Source organism: Lontra canadensis, unplaced genomic scaffold (genome assembly GCF_010015895.1).
Source record: "Lontra canadensis isolate GAN:19392208 unplaced genomic scaffold, GSC_riverotter_1.0 scaffold2, whole genome shotgun sequence".
Lineage (NCBI taxonomy): Eukaryota > Metazoa > Chordata > Mammalia > Carnivora > Mustelidae > Lontra > Lontra canadensis.
The window spans coordinates 38,035,461-38,054,648 of NW_022630996.1; the positions used below are offsets into that span (position 1 = coordinate 38,035,461).

The 19,188-nt window shown below is 56.2% G+C and overlaps 1 protein-coding gene across 7 annotated transcripts in view; it reads right to left on the minus strand.

Moving 5' to 3' along the window:
• Positions 1-18,582, minus strand: part of ADCYAP1R1 (ADCYAP receptor type I) — a 54,332-nt gene extending 35,750 nt beyond the window's left edge. For 2 of the 7 annotated variants that reach the window (XM_032872184.1, XM_032872171.1), the window contains exons 1-4: positions 18,286-18,582; positions 8,669-8,784; positions 7,589-7,728; positions 6,601-6,706 (exon numbers count right to left, since the gene is read on the minus strand). In XM_032872184.1, coding sequence (XP_032728075.1) covers positions 6,601-6,706; positions 7,589-7,639 — 157 coding nt within the window. In that variant the 5' untranslated portion in view covers positions 7,640-7,728; positions 8,669-8,784; positions 18,286-18,582. The remainder of the gene's footprint in view (positions 1-6,600; positions 6,707-7,588; positions 7,729-8,668; positions 8,785-18,285) is intronic. The other 5 variants (XM_032872202.1, XM_032872212.1, XM_032872193.1 and 2 more) reach the window with 5 other exon arrangements.
• Between the last annotated feature and the right edge of the window lie 606 nt (positions 18,583-19,188).

The following is a 19,188-nucleotide window of genomic DNA, read 5'->3' on the forward strand; positions in this document are numbered from 1 at the left end:
ATAAGAAGCTAATCGCAGGTTGTCATGGTGATGATTTTGTCCAGTTCCACACAGTGTTCAAAACCCATGAGACCAGGGGCACCAAAGGGACTCAGACAAAGACGCAGTCCTCCCTGTGAGGATGCTCGGGTAGTGTTAGAACAAGCCCTCATTTTAGCACAATTCAAGGGTAAAAAAAAAAAAAAAATGATTCCATTTACTGTAATTGACTTTCCAGCCAATATTTCTGATCCATAAAATGGGAACCAGCTGTGGGCTCAGTGCTGGGTGGTGGGGAGGTTGTTGGGGAAGGAAGAAGATGCATGAAAGAAGAAGATGACTCCCCTCTGGAAGTCAGCGGCCCTCAAAGCGGGGACCCCGGACCAGGAACACCACAGGGAACTTGCCAGAGATGCAGCTGTTCAGGCCCCACCAGACCCACTGAGTCAGAAACTCTGGGGCTGGGTCCAGTAATTCTGCATTTTAACAGCCTTCCAGGAGGTTCTGAGGCAGGCTGGAGTCTGAGAACTACAGGGCTAAAGGAAAACCAGTTCGGACAGAAATGGAACCTTTTGTCAGAAGCGAGGGTCCTCGTGGACCCTCTCCCCATCCCATGTTGAATGCCTGTTCTGTCTCAGAGCAGCTGGGAGATGTGGTCAAGAAGGGCTGGGGAGCCTGGGCCCGGCCCTCCTCCAGGCCTCTCCTTGTGTGGTGAGAGTGGAGGTGGGAGCTGGGGCGAAGCACTCGGCACCCCGGACAGGCCTCACAGGCTGGAGCAGAATAGCAATGAGCAGGCTTCCTCATCTTCCTGCCAAATCTCCCTCCTGCCCCAGCCAAAGCCACCGCAGGCCTCTTTCATCTTCTCCAGAATAGGGGGAGCCCCAAGGAGACCACACCCAAGCAGCCCCACTGAAACGCAGGGAAGACCTCCAGGCTGACAGAAGCCCGCAGCCCCGCAAAGCGGAGGTGCTGACCGGACCCACCTCGCACAGGCAGGCCCCTCAGGCTGAGCACAGGGAACAAAGCGGGCCGTGCCTGTGACTTGTGAGCCCGGCACCTCTTCAGAGTGGAGATCCCGTTCCCACGCACAGGACTCCTTTCTCCTCTCTGGGCACAAGAGCACTGCCACACAAAAGCACCCCCCGGCTGGGATGGCAGACCTGGGTCCTGTCCCAGAGCTGGCTCCCGCGCTCCATGTGACTGAGCCAGTGACAGCCACCTCCAGCCTCAATCTCTCTCTGGGTCACATGACAGAGCTGGACTCGGTGTTGTCTCAAGTCCCATTTAGCATTCAGGGGCTTGGGATGAGGTTCAAAACCGCCAAACAGGTTGCCTCAGTAACGGTCCCGAGAAACAGCTTTAAAACACACCCAGGATGTTGTGAACAAACCCCGAAGTCAGCAAGCCTGCTTTCACTCTGCCGGCCTCACCTGGGTTTTCTACCCTCTTCAGCTGGCTGCCGAGCGCTGGCCCCACTCCCCGCCCCCATCCGGCATCTCCCTGCCCCTTGGCTTCCACCCCAAAGGCCACTCTGGGCATTATCATCCCATGTTCTCTTTGGGGTGTTCCAGTGACAGACAAGAGTTGGGGAGGAAACAGTTACCGTCCTGGGAGCCCTCCCCACCAGCCTGCCCCTGCCACACACACTGTAGCGTGGACACACCTCAACCCCGCAGATCGGTGTCCCCATTCCAATGCACTTGCTTCACTGGATTTAAAAGATTATAGGAAATACACGAAATACATAGAAATACATTTTTCAAATACAGCAAAGCATGACTGTGGGTTCATAACTCATGGTTACTAGAGCAAGAAGAGAGTTTTCCTTTTTTCTCTTTCAAGTGCACTTCGGGGGCATCAGTCGACCTCTGGCCAGAGTTCCATGAGTGGTGCATGTGCTTAAGGGCAGAAGGGGCAGGAGAGGGGTAAAGAAGGGGTGCAGGGGGATGGCTGATCTCCCAGGTCACCCCAGCGCAGACCGGCAACACCATGCCAGTCGCCAATTCTCTGTGACATTCATGTTTGACTCTTGGCTAGGAATGAGCCCCCAGCCTGGCTTACCTGAACGCTGGGGGCTGCTCTCTTGTCCAAGATGGCATGAGCATCAGTGGCTGCTGTCCTCTGGCCACAACAATGGCTCTCAAACTTGGATATACTTTAGAATCATCTGAAGGCTTTTATCACAGACCTCCCCACCAAATGCTGATTGCATTCGTCTGGGAAGGACCTGGCTATCAGCATCTTTAAGTGCTCCTGGGGGTTCTAAGATGCTTCGCAGAGCAAGGAGATTCAACTGTTGCCTGGATTTCACAAGCAGGTTTAATACGAAGCCAAGAAGCCTGGCTCAACTGCAATGACAAGGATGACCCCAAGGACCTGAGGCTCATATGGAGCATGTGGGGAAAACAAAGGCCCTAGCAAACTCTCCCCTGTCTGCTGACAGCAAGATCAGTGCTCCCCCAGAACTTGGCACTGGAAAGATGCCCAGAGGCCACCTCCTCAGAGACCCCCAAGGGGTTCTTCTAACCTCAGCTTGTACAGAAAAGCCCCTGGTGACCACTGGACACTCCCAGGCCTCCCCCCTGCCCAGCCCTGCCTCCTTCCACAGCACTGGAGCTGGGGCCTCACACCCTTAGAAACACAGATGCCCTTTAGCCTTTCTGTAGCCAAGTGAAGTGCAGGCTTCTGGGGGGTGCACTGAAGCCCCCCCCCCCCGCTCCTACTTATCTCTCCAGCCTCATTGCAACTTCCTCTGCCAAGTGATATTTCACTGCACAAGGGGGAAGGGTGCAGTGGATGGTCTCGCTCTGCTCCTCCTCTGAGCCACAGTGCAGTGGTCAACAGCAAGGGCTACGGAACCACCAAACGCATGTCCCAGCTCCTCCCTCCCTGGCTGTGTGACTTACCAGGTAACCGGCTCGCAACCCGATTTCTGTGAGTCTGAGAAGCAGCAGCTATAAGACGGAAGGGAAAACTCTGCCTAGCCTGTAGGTCAGTGCGGTTTCATGAGCCACCCTGGGCAGCTCCATGGAGGGGAAGATTCAGAAACTGTCCGTAGTGAGCTGCTACAGTCCCCGTCTCCCATACTCACGGCTCCCTTCCTCCCTCTATCAGGTTGTCTCCCACCTGGAGCTCTTGCTCCCCTTCCCATGCTTCTCCATCTGCCCTCTGCAGCCTGGATCTGGTTCCCAGCCCCTCCTCGGGTCTTCCAGAAAGCCCTTCCAGATTGTCCCAAACTGCAGTTTCCTGCAGAGAACTCCACAGGTCCCCAGAGTTCTGATCTAATGGAAGACGGAGACCCTAGAGGCACTCCACGCCCTAACACGACAACTCTAAGTTACTCTAACAACTTTGTTGAGTACTTAGCAAATGCCACATAACACCCTTAGCCTTTCCCACGACTGGAATTTAATGCAATAATCCTACATGGTAGATATTATTTTTTAATCCTCCATTTTGCAGACAGAATAAATGAAGGGATTAAGTGCCCTTTGCAAGGTCATATAGCAGGTGAGGGGGGCTAGGGGCTCAGTGTCTCATATCCTTCTTCCAAGGCAGTGGATCCCAGGAGTTGAGGGTACAGAGTACCCGAATACAAGTTTCACCTCTGCATATTATTTAACTGTCTCTAAGCAAGGGGCATAACCTCTGTGGGCAGCAGTTTCCTTATCTACAAAATAGGGGTGATAATAGAACCCACACCTAAGGAGCTGCAGTGGGAGAAAAAAGCACTAGCACAATGCCTGGCACATAGTAAGTCTATATAAATATTGACTATTAATATGATCCATCTCACCCACTTAATTAATAGAGAAGATTCTGAGGCACAGAGAAAGAAAGGGCCATGGAGGTGACAATCCAGCTAAGCCCTCAGTCTCCTCTTCTTTTCCACCTGCTGGTTGCCTTTTGGCTGGGCTTTGTCCTACAGAGATCACATCTCAGCTTTGTCCTATAGAGCCCCACCCTATGACTCAGAGGAGGAAGATAGGGAGAGGTAGGAGAACCCCTCTTTAGGCAGACCATGGGAGGGTGTAGACTCCTCTCTCCTTGGGGCACTCAGAGTTAGAGGAAAGCTTGCTTCCAGGAGACCCCTCCATACCCTGCCTCTTGCATGCCCAGCCTGAATGCCCCTTCCTCTTTGAAGCCCTCCCTGATTCCACCACGTCCACTCACCCTACCCAGCGCAAAGTACTTTCTCCTGAATTCCCACAGCATCAGCTCCACCTCTGCCACGGGCATGACGTCTCTGAAGTAGCCAGGGCTGGCAGGGTGCAAACCTCTGTCTCTACCGTCCCCTGCCTGTGGCCTTGCCCCATTCTACCCAGGCGAGACACTAAGATTCCAACGTGTCATATGAGTGAGTGAGCAAATGAGTGGGTGAGTGAATGAATGAGAGTGACTGAGTGAATGAGTGAATGAGTGGGTAAGTGGATGAGTGACTAAGTGAGTGAATAAGTAAATGAGTGGATGGGTGAGTGAATGAATGAATGCGTGAGTGAATGAATGAATAAATGGGTGAATGAATGAGTGAGTGAGTGAAGGAATGAATGAATGAGTGGGTGAATGAGTGAATGAATGAATGAGTGAATGAATGAGTATGTCAGTAGATGAGTGAATTTGTTCCATAGGCCTGGGGTCCCTCACCCAAATCCAGGTCTGAGGGGCACCTGTGGTCAGCCTTGACTCACAGGGCCCCTGGGACCCTCAGCCAGACCCTCCTGATAGCCCACCACAACCCACCCTAATTCAGGGTTCCAGACACAGGGAGGTACCCTTTCCCCTCCCCACCTCTTACTGCTGGGGTTCCCTCAGCCTAGAATGTTCTCCCTGCTTGTCCATCCTTCAGCTCTCATCTGCCAGCAAGTGCCTGCTTATCCCTAAGCTTCGCTCAAGCGTTTCAGCCTAGCTTCTCATTGGAATGGCCTGGGGAGACTTAAAAGATCCTGACTACAACGGACAGTGGTGCTGATTTAATGGGTTTGGATTGTGGCTTCAGCACATTTTTCTAAAAGCTCCTGGTGATTCTAATGCGCAGCCAGGTTTGAGAACCAAGGATCTGATTTAAATACCACCTTTTCCATGAATCCTTGCCCACCTTCCCCAAAGAGAACTCCTTTCTTCCTCTTCTGAGCATTACCTGGTGGTGAGGACCCCCTCCCACCTCGCACTGTCCTGCCCCCTCCTGGGAGGGTGTCCAACCTTAAATCCATCTCACTCATGCCTCTGAGAGGACACCCCTGTGGCCAGGCCCTTGTGTCCTCTCCCAACCCAGGGCTCCCCAAACTGCTGTGCAATTAACCAACACGCAGCTCCCCAGGTCTGGTCCCCACCCCACCTCTACCCTTCCTTTCTGGATGCTTCTCACTACACAACCCCAAGTGTATCTGAGACCCGTGATGAAGGATCTTCCTTCATCCTCCCCTCTTCCCATCCCCTCGACTAGAGGTTTGGACCAGGTACCCTTTTGGTCTCCTGCCACTGTGTGCCCATCTGGGCCCCCTGCTTCAGCTTCTCTGGGTGGTGGGACCTAGAATCCACTTTCGGCCTCAGTTAAGACCGAGCGAGAGCTCGGCCCAGAGGGAGAGGCCAGCATGACCAGGAGCTTCATTACCAGTTAATGCTCACTGACTGTACGGGGAGCTCAGCCCGCAGGGACCATTACATTTAACTGGGCTGCCGATTAATCAAGTATTTAAACAGATGGCGCTCAGAAGAGCTCCTCAGAAATGGGGAGGATCCAGAGGGAAAAATCAAGCCCTCCAGTCAGGGAAGGGAGCCCCACCCTCCAGCAACTCAGGCACAGTTGAGGTTGGCAAGGCCACCAGGGAGGCCCCGGCCCCAACTCTGCAAGCTCCCACACACCCCACTCTGTGGGCCTGAGTCTGCAGGAGAGGCCTTACACAGAACTCTGCTTCTCAGCCAGGGTCCCTGCCATGTCCTTGGGACACTTGGAAAATGTGCGGAGGATTTGAGGTCATCAGTGGGATTGGGGGTGTTCTGGGCATCTAATGGGGAGAGCTATGATTGCTAAGTGTGCTGTCGTGCATGGCCCCATCCAGCTCCAGGAAGCAGTATCCTCCCCTCTCCGAGTGCTAACAGCAGCCCCAGGAGAACATTGCACCTAGCAGGCTTAGGAATGGGGTCCCTGCTGCAGCCTTGTTCTCTGGCTTCTGGTGGGGTGAGCACAGGAAAAGGGAAATGACCCCGCAGTGCCTGCCCTGGGTTAACCAGGTGCTCTCCAACTCAGCCACTGGCGACAGCTGTGTCCCTGTTGCCACCAGGCCCAGGCTGCTTGCTAACAAGCTCTCTAATAGCCACTCCCCAGCCCAGACACCAGCCCGCTCCCAGCCCCCAGGGGATCAGAGGCGGCCATGTCCAGCCGCCCAGAACAGCCTCCTCCAGAATGAGGCATCTGGGGTAGGATGTCCCTGAGGAGGGCAACCCCAAGGTCACTGCCCAGAGCAGATCCAGGACTCCATCACCCTGCAAGGTTTCCAGAAGGACCCAGGTACCTGTACCCTCCACCACTCTCTACAAAATGGCCAGAGGCCCGGACGCCAGTTTCGAAAGCCTGGCCAGGCTGTGCTGGGAACTCGCTGACATCCTCAGCACCCCACTCACCTGGGGAGGAGTCGTTCAAGCCCATCAGGTCATTCGCCCTCTGGATCTTCTCCAGGCACATGGCTTGCTCCTTCTTGAAGATGCAGTCAGAGTGCATGGCGGTGGCCTGCGAGGGACACGCGGGACACATGGGATGGATGGGAGGAGCAGGCAGGAGGTTCACAGACAAACCCTGCTACCTAAGCCCCGGAGCAATGTGGGGGGTGGGGGTGGGGCAGAAGCAGGGAGAGGATAGAGCCAGAGAGATTTCGGGGCCAACAGAGGCCCCAAATATCATGAGGGCTCTTCTTCACCAATTCAACATGTGGTCATCAGTGGCTTCCAGCCTTCCTTGGGTCTCAGTTTCCATGTGTTATAATAATATTAACAAACACACATGCAGCTCCGTCCTGTGCGTGTGCATTATTCTGTCTTACACACACACACACACATATATACATACATATAGCTCAGGAGCTCTACAAAGTAGGTGCTTTTCATCATTCTCCATTCAACAGATGTGAACCCTAAGCACAAAGACGTTAGGTAACTTTCTCAAGATCACTTAGCTTAGCAGATTGTGCAGCGAGGACCAGAACCTAGGCAGTCTGGCTCCAGAGACCAGGGGACTAGCACTGTACTTCAGGAGAGCAAGCAAGGGTGGGAGAGAGAAGGGGCTAAGGGAGCTCATCCTCTCTCCCCTCCTGGGGCTCAGGAGGCGTGCACCCCCAGGTGCTGCGGGCAGAGGAGCACTGGTTGCATTCAGCGAGACCTACGAGCTGCTCTCATTCCCTCCTGCCCCCATTTTACAAAAGTGGAAACCAAGACTCAGAAAAATCACACGTTCCTGCCCAAGGTCACACGGCTGGTTAGTGGTGGGCACTGGATTTAAGCGTAGGACCAAGTAACTTCAAAGTCCATGAGAGCTGTGTTCTCGTGCTAGGGCAGGGACGGTTCCTCGAGGGGACGTCTGTAAGCATGCCTGGAGGGGAGAGTCCTGGGCCCTTACCATAGGCAGCAGGAGGAAAGCAGCCAGGGAGGCTTGCAAGATGCTGGCCATGATTCTTCTCAGTCCGGACGGAGACTCAGGCCAGCTATGCTTGCCTCCCGCTCAGAGCAGCCACTCGCCAGCCCCACGGTGTCTATGGGCTGGAGAGAAAGGAAGCCATGAGTCCTGTGGGTCCCCTGGCAGGGACAGGTCTTCCTCCTGACACCCCCCCTTATCTACAGCAAGGCTCTCGGCCTATCAGGTAAGCCCCTCCCTGCCTTGGTATATGCGTTCCTTACTCCTCTAGCAAACAAATATCCACTGAACACCTACGCAGCGCTTGGCACTGGGGATACAATGCAGGGCACAAGGGCTCAGGACCCCATCAGGCCATCAGAAGGGTCTGCGTGGCTTTCTTCTCTGTAGCAGACAACTGTCTCCCCCAGCTCCCTCCACTGTGACAGAGTTTTCGCCAGCATTCGAAAGAGAGACCTAGAGAGACCTAGAGAGACCATAACTCATTCCTTCCCGCTCACAGGTGCCGGATTGTGACACAGGCCCCACCTACGGAATACAGGTGGGAGGGACAGGTGCCACCCGCAGACCCCCGGTCCACGAGGCAGCACCCGTTCTCCACTTCTGCTCTTTTGCCCTGCCTGAATGCCAGAGCCAATCCCTGGGCTGTGGGAAGCCCCACACTGAGAGGAACGGGATCACCGTGAGCGCCCCACCAGCCTGGGAGACCACCCTAGCTCCCAACTGCCATGTGAAAAAGAACTGCTCCTTGACTCCCGTGCCCACCACAGAGCATTGCTTCATTCCAGCTGCCGGGCCAGGGCTGCTTAGACGTAACCTCCTTCCACTCTGCCTTGGCCCACTGGGCCTCCAGGAGAAAGCAGTGGTTGCTGAAGAGCGTGCTCCAAGAAGGGTAGGTCCCTGAGGACGGGGGCTGCCGGTGGGGACCGGACAGGGGACCGGAATCCAGCGGGGAGGGTGTGGGGGCCCTGGCACATTCCCGAGGGGGAGAGTCTGGTCTGCTTCTAAAATCGATTGTTAGCACACATTCCCTTCACCCCAGCAATTCCGCATCTGAGTATTTATCGAGAAATACTTGCACTTGTCCGAAAAAAAGCACGTGCAACGGCAGTCACTGCAGCATCACTTAAAATAGCATCCACAGCAGAAAAAGAAGCAACCCAGCATCCATCAAGCAGACCCTGTTAACAGGCCCCAGCAGCTATGCAAGGGAACTCCACACAGTAATTTAAAAATTATTATTCGCATTCCTATTAAATTATTATTAAAAGGATTCAGTCGGCCGGTGTCAGAGCCCCCACCACAGGTGCCTTGGGCTCAGAGACCCATGGCAGGGGGTGCACCCCAGCCATTAGTCTCTACATGCCCCCCACTCCCTGGGCAGAGCTGCTGTGGCCCTCATTCCTTTTGTGCCCCTGGCTTTTTGCCACCCATGTGTCCTCCCTCCCTCTCCCCTAGCGTCTCCAAGCTCACTTTGGTGACCAGCAAGTACCCAAAAAGGAGAAAGCAAACGAGCCACAGGATAGCTCCACCAAAGGGGGACCCTGTCTTACGTACCTGTTGCTCTACTCCTCAGGGTCCACTCAGAGATGCTGAGGAAGGCCTTGGGGGTCCCCAAGAAATGCTCTGAGAAGCCCAGGGGTCCCTGAGGATGCTGATGCAGGCTTTCCCCTGCGGGTCAGGAAGGATGGGCAGGCTGGGGGAGCTCTGGCCCCAGCATCCCGGCACCCCGAGGCACCAGCTGTGCCAGACTCTCAAGCCTGGGTTTCTATACAGGACCCTCCACAACTCTACTGGTCATGGGCTGCTTCTGGCATGACCAGGCACTGCTGGTCCCCAGGGGGCTCGGTCAACCCCACTCTCCCTGAGGAGCCTAAAGCCCTGTGTGCTGAGGCTGGAGCTGACCCTCTGACCCACCTGGCTGGGGCAGAGGAATGCCCGGCCCCCTGCCCACAGCAGAACCTGCAGGCTGTCTCTCTTGGCCAACGGAGGGCTTAGAGAAGCCACTGCAAGGCATTGAAAGCCTGAGATCGGCAGCTGACTCCTCCCTACCTGGGACAATATCAGGCCAAAGGCTGGTGAGATGTGAAGTCAGGTGGGCCCCCACCCACGACCATGCCGGGTGGCTCTGGAACCTTTGTCAGCCCATCTGGCAGGGCCACCAGCAGCCTCAGCCCGCGGGCGACACCTGGGCTCCGGCCCCGGCACCCAGCCACAGTCTAGACCCTTGACTTGTGTGGGTCTCAGCAGTCTTAGCCAGGAGGAAGGTGACTCCTCCTCTCAGCTCCCTTCTGGCCAGCAGGGCCCAAACAAGAGCCAGAGAAGGAAAATGGGTACACAGCCTGTGTCACCAAGTGGACACAGTGCTCTTTCCTCAGGGGCCACCTCTCTTGTGCTCCCAGCAAGGTGCCACCAGAAATAGGGCCAGTGGCTGTCTCTGTCCCTTGGGGGAGACCTCTGCCCTGGGGCACAGAGCAAGGTTCCTGGAGAGGACATGTGGCAAGAGCACTCAGCCATGAAATCGGGGCTCCCTGCTCTCAGCAACACCCTGAGATGGCAATGGCACTACCTGCCTCCTTTAGGACGGGGATCCCGCAAATGGAGACTTGCCGCCCCCTCTCTGGCCCCTCTTAGCCCACACTCAGCCCGGACCACCCATCAGAACCACTGAGGAGCATTTAAAGATACCCCCGCCCAACTGAACCACTACCTCTGGGGTGGGGGCCCGGATATCAATGCTGGTTTTGGCTCTCCAGTTAACTCTCACGGAGAGTGGGATTTTAAAATCCCCATTTTGACCTTTATTAGAACTCAGAGAGCTGGCCTGGGAGAGCAAGCAGCTTTCATGCCTCTGGTTGCTCTAGGGGCAAGTGGCAGCAGCAAGCAGGCAGAGAATGAATCTGTGTTTGAGAGCTGGCTGATTTCTGATTATCTCCTCTCTCTCTCTCTCTCTCATACACACACACACACACACACACACACACAAATACACAAATACATAGAAACAGGTCCACAGAGAAGAGCACAAACAAACGTCAACCCCACAGAGTCAAAGAGAGACATTTATCCCCAGGGTGCATCAGTGCCCTGACAGGCATGGAAGACACAAAGGTAGAGACCCCTTCAGGGGCCGACAGACAACTCCGCACACACTCACACACACCGCCCTTCACGGAAGCACAAACGCACACGCAAAACACAGAATAAAGACACGTACAGATGCAATCAGACGGCGGTGCCGGGGTTCACCTGCGTTCGTCCGATCCCCGATCTATGTAGTAACACACACCCGAAGCTGCAAAGGCATTCAGACACACAGAGGCAATGAGATACGTCTGGACTCAGGCCCGGGCGCACACACACACATACCCACATACCCACGCGAGCACGTACACGCTCACGCACTGGCACGGGGACGCCAGACTCGAGGGATGCCCCTGCCTGCTCCCAGCAGGCCCGCTGCTCTGATGAAAAACAAGCCGAAACAGAGGCCCCCGCCTGACCATCCCCCAGCTCTGCTTTGTCACTAGGCTGCTTGGGCCATGAGGGGAAGCAGCCCAATGACGCAGGTGGAGGGGCTGGGGTAGGCTCAGCTCAGGGTCTCATCTGGAGCTAGACCCGGGCTCCCCATGCCCACCGCTGCCCCCCCTTTTTTTTAATTAAGATATAATTGACATATAACATTATCTTAGTTCCAAGCACACAATGTAAGGATTTGGTATTTGTATATATTATCATCACAATAAGTCAAGTTAACATCGTCCCCACACGGTAACGTGATTATCAACATGAGAACTCTTAAGATCTAGTCCCTTAACCCACTCTTGCCTCTTGTCTGCTCTCCCCACCACTCCCCGGCCCACTGGACTCACCCGCGAGAGAGAGCGCGGGAGCTCTGGGGCCTTGATCTTTCCACACCCCCGCCCTAGCTGGGGACCTCAAGGGGTCACCTTCTCTAGCTTCTCCAAGACGATAGTCTCCTCAGCCCCTTCTGGCATTTCTGCCCGCCCTGCTGTCCATGCTCTGACACCTCCCGGCCCCATCCTAGTTGCACAGCGCTCAGAGTTTATGGCTGGAGACCACCTGCCCTCGAACCTGCTCCCCTTGTGAACTACAGGCAAGTGCCCTGAATGCGCCCCCTGGGCCTGCCGCCTGCAGCCCAGCCAGAGGCTCCTCGTCCCCCTTGTCCTGGCTGCCTTCCTCCTCAGCACTCCCCCGAAACGGCCAATGGCCCTCGCATAGGACAAGGCTAGGCATGGCCACTGAAGCCTGTGGTTGGGCTCTTGCCTGCCCGGCCCTTTCAGCCTAGCCACGCAGCTGGCGCAGGACGACCTGTCACCAATATTCTTAGGCACACTGTCTTGGGTCCAGGCTCTGCTGGGGCAACTGGCTTTTACAACTGATCTGAGAACAATTAAACTCGACTCCCCGGCATTTACAGTGATGGGCATGGAGACCATTCTGCTGGAGTTTTAAGTCTTAGCCCTTCAGACAAGCCAGTTTTTCCTGTGCCTCAATTTGACTGTCTGTAAAATGGAAATAACAGGAACGTCTATGTCGTGGAAGTAAACTACGGAGTACACAGCACAGCCTGGTTCCCAGTAGGGCCGTGTGGGGATTAACTGTTATGATTCTTACTACTATGTTCAGGTTTTTGTACCTCTTGCTATCACCTCTATCCCCATAGCCCTGTATCCCTTTCAAAATGGCAGCAGCAGGACCGCTGCACCTTTATTTGCTCAGGACTAACATTTATTAGACACTCAGTATATGCCAGGCACTCTTCCAAGCGACCAATTTGCATTAACTCCTTTCACCTGCCCAAAACCTTGAAGCAGTTACTAGCATTATCCTCATTCTATAGCTAAGGTAACTAAGGCACAGAGAGCCCAAGTTACTTCTCCAAGGTCACACAGCAAATATGTGGTAGAGCTGGGAAGGGAACCCAAGCAGGCTGGCTCCAAAGCTTATACACTCCATCCTTACACTCCTGCCATTCTCTGTCTCTCATAAAAGGAAGATCAGCTCAGAACTCATTGTATGTTATTAGTGATCCTTCTCACACCTTTGGGGATTGGTCAGACCTTCTGGTACCCCCTGCCCATACTTCTACATCTGAAATATCTTCCTTGGAAAGAGTTCATTATAGACACACCATTTTAAACCTGAGATAGACTTTCAAGGCCATCTTCCATTATTACTACTGAGTTGCCTGTGGGGAGACTGATGCCAGAGAGGGGAAGATAGATCCCAAGGTCACACAGCCCAAAGGACTGGAGCCCTGCCTGGCAGGAAGGGATGTGTGACAGATACTTGGTCTAGAGGGGAGTCTGCTCCCCCGTTGACACTCGGGAGGTCCTCTTTGGGCCCCACCAGCCCAGTGCCTGATGGCAGCAGGAAGAGAAAAGAGCAGCCGTGTGCTCCTGTGAGCCACTGCACCAAGCAGACAGGAAGACAGCATCATCAGTCAGCACACCGGAGCCAGCGGTGACTCACTGGGCTCCCAACTTTCCCCATGGAGTGGGAAGGGACTCTGACACCTTCCAGTCACTCCCCAGGCTCCACAACCTGCAGGACACTTTCTGCTGCACCCCAGCTAGGGATGGTCCCGCCCCTGGGATGGGGTGTCACCCCCCTCTGGTGGCTGGTCCAGGGCCCTCAAGGGAAAGCTCTGATATCTTTCCACCATGTCCTTCCGGGCCAGCTTTTGCTGGATGCCCCTGCAGTGAGAGGATAGCACTCCACCTTCCCTTTCCCTTGGGCCACATAGCTCTAGGTGCTTCTTCTGCCCTCATGGGGCTGAGGCCAGCCAGGCTACCCCCTACTGAGCTCCTCAGGCTACCCGGCATCACTCCCTGTCACCAGGCAGTGCCAAGCCTAACACGAGACAGATGACCCATGAGAAATGGATCACCAGCTTCCCTTGCTCACCACATACTCCTTTTTAATGCACCTAAGCAGGCTTGTCCCCCACTTCCTCCTCTCCCTCCCAGGGCAGGAAACCAGGAAGGGAGACGGAAAGATAAAACGTTACCCACCCACCCCACCCCCGCCAAGTTTACTCCTCAAAGGAAGGGAACTACACTTTTTTTGGGGGGGAAGGAACAGGGAAACCTCTAGAACCTCTTTCCTCCTCAACAGGGTCAGAGCTGATGAGGGACAGGGCCTAATGCCTAGGTAAAAGGCATCCTGTCAGTGGCAGGATTAATCATTAACACTGATGGGCCTCTGGGTGTTCAAACCTTCCCCTGCCAGAGCCTGGCCACTGGGGTCCTGTGCACAGTGGGTGACAAAACCCAGGTCCCTGGAAGGATCCCTCATGATTCCACCCACAACCTCCATTGGGACATGTGGGAAACTGGAGCTCAGGGCAGGGAAGGGCTGGGCCGGAACTCAAGAGTGCATGCTGGCGGGGTTACCCCATCTTCCCTGTGAGGGTCTGAGGTCCTGAGAAACCAGGAGGCTTTCCCAAGGTCATGCTGCAGAGGCCTTCCAGCTGACTGGTCCAGGCAGCTTAGCTGACCTGGAAGGGGTGCGGGGAGTTCAATGCCAGGGAGAGACCCGCCCGCCTCCACCCCTCAAGAATGAGAGGCCATTTTCTGGATTCAGGGTAGAGGTGATGGTGGCTTGGGCAAGGAAGGGCAGCTGGAATGGAAATAAGGGAACAGAACCTAAAAACACAGGGAAAATGGGAAAGGAAATTCTCCTTGGCCCACCTGGCGGGGGGGGGGGGGGGGGGGGGGGGGGGGAAAAGGAAAAAGGGGAGAGGGGGGGGGGGAGGAAAAAAAAGAGGGAAAAGCGGGGGGCACCGGGGGGGGAAAAAAAAATGGGGGGGGGGCGGGGGGGGGGGGGGGGGGGGGGAACGGCAGGAAGGAAATGTCAAAAGGGAACAGGAGAGGGAGGAAGAAAACAAAGGCAAGACCTGGTTCACCGCACAGCTTTAAATCAGAAGCTGGGAAATGTGGAGAAGCTTACAAAGGAGCTACGTATTTTTTTTTTTTTTTCTCAGCCAAGCCTCTGCGGTGCCCATTTGTTAGGGCAGGGTGGGGGTGAGGAGATATGGGGGGAGGTTGAGGACAGTGAAGGCAATGCATTGCCCTGGGATGAGAACATCCAGCTATTCCTCAAGGTCAAAGCCATCTCCTACCACCATCTCTAGGAAGCCCACCTAGAGATCTGCCTCCACTGATCTCGCCCTTGTCTGAGAGCCACCAGCCCCAGAAAAGGAGACCCGCCCTCCTGCTGGGGTCGTTTTGGGTCCCGTTCTGCTCACTGTGAGTTTCAAATCTTGCTGGAAACATGAGACATGTCCAGGGGTCCCTGCATCTCCCTCCTCGGGAGGGCACGGACCTGGACACAGGCTGAATGGGAAAGGGGACACAGGACCTATTTGGTGAGCTGAAGGGACATGATGTCATTTCATGTTCGTGAATGTTATCTCCAGGTGTCCATAGAGCAGATTTACCACACAGACACAGAGAAGGCCTGTCTGGGTGGGGTGCTGAGGCCAAGCAGGGAGCCTCTCCTGGCACTGACCCACTAAACAGATGGGCACTCCGAGCTCCGGGCAGAGTGCAGGGAAGCATCCAAGGCTCCCTAGGGCAGCTCGGGCTCCCAGGACCAAGGCCTCCCTCCCTTCAAATGTTAAACCACTTTTCTTCTCTAACCTTCCGGCCTAGAGTTTGGCAAACACTTCGAGCAGGTCAGACCCAGCCTGTCACCTACTTCTGGCCAGCCAGTGAGCTAAGAATCATTTCTACATTTTTAAATGGTCAGAAAAAAATTAAAATACTCATGTTTCATGCCACATAAAAACTATATGAAATTCAAACGGCAGTGTCCCTAAGCAGTTTATCAGAACTAGGTGTGCTCACTTGTTTTCGTATCATCTATGGTTCTTTCCCACCAGGACAGCAGAACGGAGAAGCTGCCACAGGCAGAACAGCCCGCAAAGCTCAAGTGTTTACTACCTAGCCCTTTACAGAGAAAGTACGTCAGCCCTCCATCGAATCTCATGCCACGCATGCACTTCCTCCGTGCAAGTCCGTGTGCCTCTAGACTTTCATTACAGGAGACTTCCACAGTCTCCCTCAGGCAAGTGTCTGAGTCCCCAGGTGTGCCCAGATCTAGGTGAGACAGTGTGTCCCAAGGTCCCTATGTCTTTCTGCTGTTGCGATCCCACCCCAGCTCTCTGGCAGGTGTCGTTGGAAACCTCCATGCCTTCTCGGCAGTGTGTCACTCCCTCTTTGTGTGTCACTGTGGGGGTGGCTGTCACCATGTGCCTCTGACAGCATCCAGGGCTCAGTACAAATGTCGCCGCTGAGGAGTTTCCAAGCCTGTATGTTGCCACGCATCTGGACCACTAGGCCCAGCACGTTCAGTCTCCGGACTCAGATTCCTCTGTTCAGGGGCTGCTAAGGTTTCCAGGGCCTTTAGCCCTAGCAGTGTAGAAAGCCCCCAGGCAGCCCTGTTTGGGATATCAGACCTCTGCTCACACACCTCCCGAGACAGGAAACCCACTGTCACTCCCAGTGTGGGCTCTACCCTGGGTGGCTCTCAGGGAGGCGAGGCCTTCCTGGCACTGAGCGCAGCTCCTGCTCTGTGCTTGGCACTCCTCGGTTCTGCCCTCTGGCAGACAGCACAAATGTCCTCCACTGAATCAGCGCCAGCCCTCGGTCAGTGAAGGCTTCGTCCCTGGGAGGCCAGAGGCTGGGACACTCGGTCTGAGGCCACTTCCCCAGGAAGAAAGCCACTCTGTGGCCTGAGCTCTTGTTCTTCCTGGCCTCTTAGCTGTACATACTAATCTGTAAATACCCATTTTGTGTGTTTGGTTTGTCAACACGAGTTGAGAGAGTGTCCCAATGCAGAGGCATGGTAGGGAGAGGTGACCACATTAAAAAAAGGGGGGGGCAAAGTATTTCTCCAATCAACCCCCTGTCACCCTGAGCTTTACACCAAAGGGGACTTCCATGGAGGCTCGAGCCTGATTAGCCCTCAGTATGCAGGGAAGGGTCCCTTGAGAGGCTCCCCACAGACACCTATCCTCATTGCGCACAGGGCCAAACAGACCAGAGGGAGCCTGGCCCAGATACAGACCCACCAATGAATCATCCACAGAGGAAGGGACCGGGTCCACATCCCTGGTAACCCCATACACCTGTTGATGGATTAGCTGGAAGATTTGGCCCCAGGCCCACCCTAGTATGTTCTGTCTCTGAGCTGTTGTTTCAACAGTGGTTTGTATCCAGACAGGCCCCTCTGCTTGCCCTCCCCAAGGTCAGTGGGGAACAGGAGCCCCAGATTCAGCAGGGCATGGGGGGGTGGGCTCTGCCTAGCCCACCTGCAGCCAGCACCAAACTGAGATTGGGGCCTCCTGAGAAAATCTGGGTGCTGCTGCTCCCCACCCCCCCAAGCTCATAGTTTTTCACCCCCTTCATTAGTTCACATCCACTCAAAAGCCTCTAGCCCAACCTGATGCTTGTCTCTCTCTGCCCAACAGCAGTCCCAAGGCAAAGACCAACACAAAGACCCTGCGTATTGTCATCCGATTCTCCAGCCACCCTACACACAGGACTGTTCACCAGAAAAGCTAAACGCTGTCTTTCTTTTTTTAAGGGGGTAGGGCATTGCTTTATGGGACACTGTAAGGCAGGGGTAAAGTCAGGGAGACTGCAATAAAAGCATGGAAATGGTCTGGAGAAGTCACAGGGGTCCACCACCCCTCCACCAGCAGCTTCCTAAGGGAGCTTGAACTCCTTCCAGTGGTGAGGTTCCATTCCCCAGCAAAGTGTGAAATGCAATCAGCTTCTGGCCTGGCTCCCTCCTGAGGGGCTAGCTCCATCCGCTGGAGCCCTGGCCCCCTCTTCTGACCTGCTCAAAGCGCCAACGACCGGCCCAGGATGTGGCCCCCACCTCTCGCAGCTGCAGCAGGAGCCTGTGCCTTTAAGGCGGCCGGCAGGGGTCTCAGGCTGGCCCACTTTGGTCCTGCGGGGCCCGAAGCTCTTCTCCGACAGGTCCCCTTAGGCGTTTCCTTCGAAACCACCTAAGCCCTGGCATCAAGACCCCATCCCATATGCTCCGCGAGAAACCAAGAGACGATGCTCTCTTGAACAATCCCGAACATGTCACTAGAGGCGGACATTCTAGGCTGGCCCCTACCCCCACCCACCCAGCACATCGCTTGCCCACCCCTGATACCCCGTGAGGACCGCAGCACCCAGAGACCCCCCAGGATTGCCTTCCCGATCCGCGTAGGCGCGTCCGCCGGCCTTGGGAGTAGGGAGACAAGTCCCTCTGGCCGCAATGCCTTTCCTGCCCCTGGTCCTCCCTCTGGCACGGGGAGGGGCGAGAGATAGCTCCCTGGGGGCTGCAAGGATCGACTGCCCCAAGTCTAGCCCAGATATTGGGGGGGGTGGGGGATGGGGGGAGGGAGTGTTGTCAGACTGTCGCGCAGGAAGGGAGCAGCAGCGGGAGGGGGCTTCATTTCGATTTCGCAGGTTGGCCCGCGCTGGCCCCGGCCCCCTATCCGTCGGTGAAGGACGAGGCTCGCGGGGATCACCGGGCTGGAGGAAGGGGTCCGCTGTCTTCTGGGGTGGGAGGAGGCGGGGGACGAGGGTTCTGGATCGGGAGGGGGAGCGAGGGGGGGGGGCGTGGAGGTGCAGGGGCTGCTGGGCGGCCCTTACCTGCTCACAGCCGGGCCTCGCCGCGGGGCTACGGGCTGCGGGGCGGCCCGGGGCACACTCCGCGGGGAGGGTGCACAGCGGAGAGTCCGCGCCCCGCGCCGCCCGAGGATGGGGAGCGAGTGCGCCGAGGAGCGCGCGCTGAGCCCGCCTCTCCGCGTCCGTGTGTCCGCCGGCGGCCGGTGTCCGCGGTCCTTGCGCGGCGGCGTGTGCGTGTGCGCACGCGGGGACCGCGCTCGCCTGGAGCCGCCACCACCGCCGCCGCCGCCGTCAGTCACCGCCCGGGCCCCCGAGCGCGGCGCCCCCCGCCTGTCCTCTCCCGCCCCGCACCGCGCGCCGCCCAGGCGGTTCTGCCCTGCGGGAGAGGCGCCGCCTCCTCCGCGAAGCCCGGCCTGGGGCGGGAGGGAGGGGACCGACCACCGCCTCCGCCACGCACTTCGCTGAGTTGGGGGCGGGTGTAGACCAATGGGCGCCCGGGGGAGGGGTTAGGCCGGGGGTGTGCGGGGGAGCGGGACCCCGCCCGCCGCGTTCACCAGGCCTGGAGACAGACATCAGCCAGAGCTTTGGCCGAGACCCCTAGGTGGACGGTGCGGAAGCAACGACCCCCTCTATCGCCCGGGCTTCCGCAGCTCAGAGTCCGGTCTTCCCTGGGGCACACTGCCCTCCTTTCCACCCTCCCCAAGATAACTAGTGTGAGAAAGCCCTCTACCTTCTTCCTTCGGAGTCCTCAGGAGTCCCTGTCTGAGATTGTGCTTCCTCCTCCGGGAAGCCTTCCTTACTTACGGGGCAAGTCCAGACTGTGGTTGGGTTACTCTTTGCCGCATAGCCTGGGCCTGGGAAGGGCAGCCAGCTTTGGCCTGGCTGGATGAACTCAAGTATGATCCCCTGGAGAACATCTCTATGGCT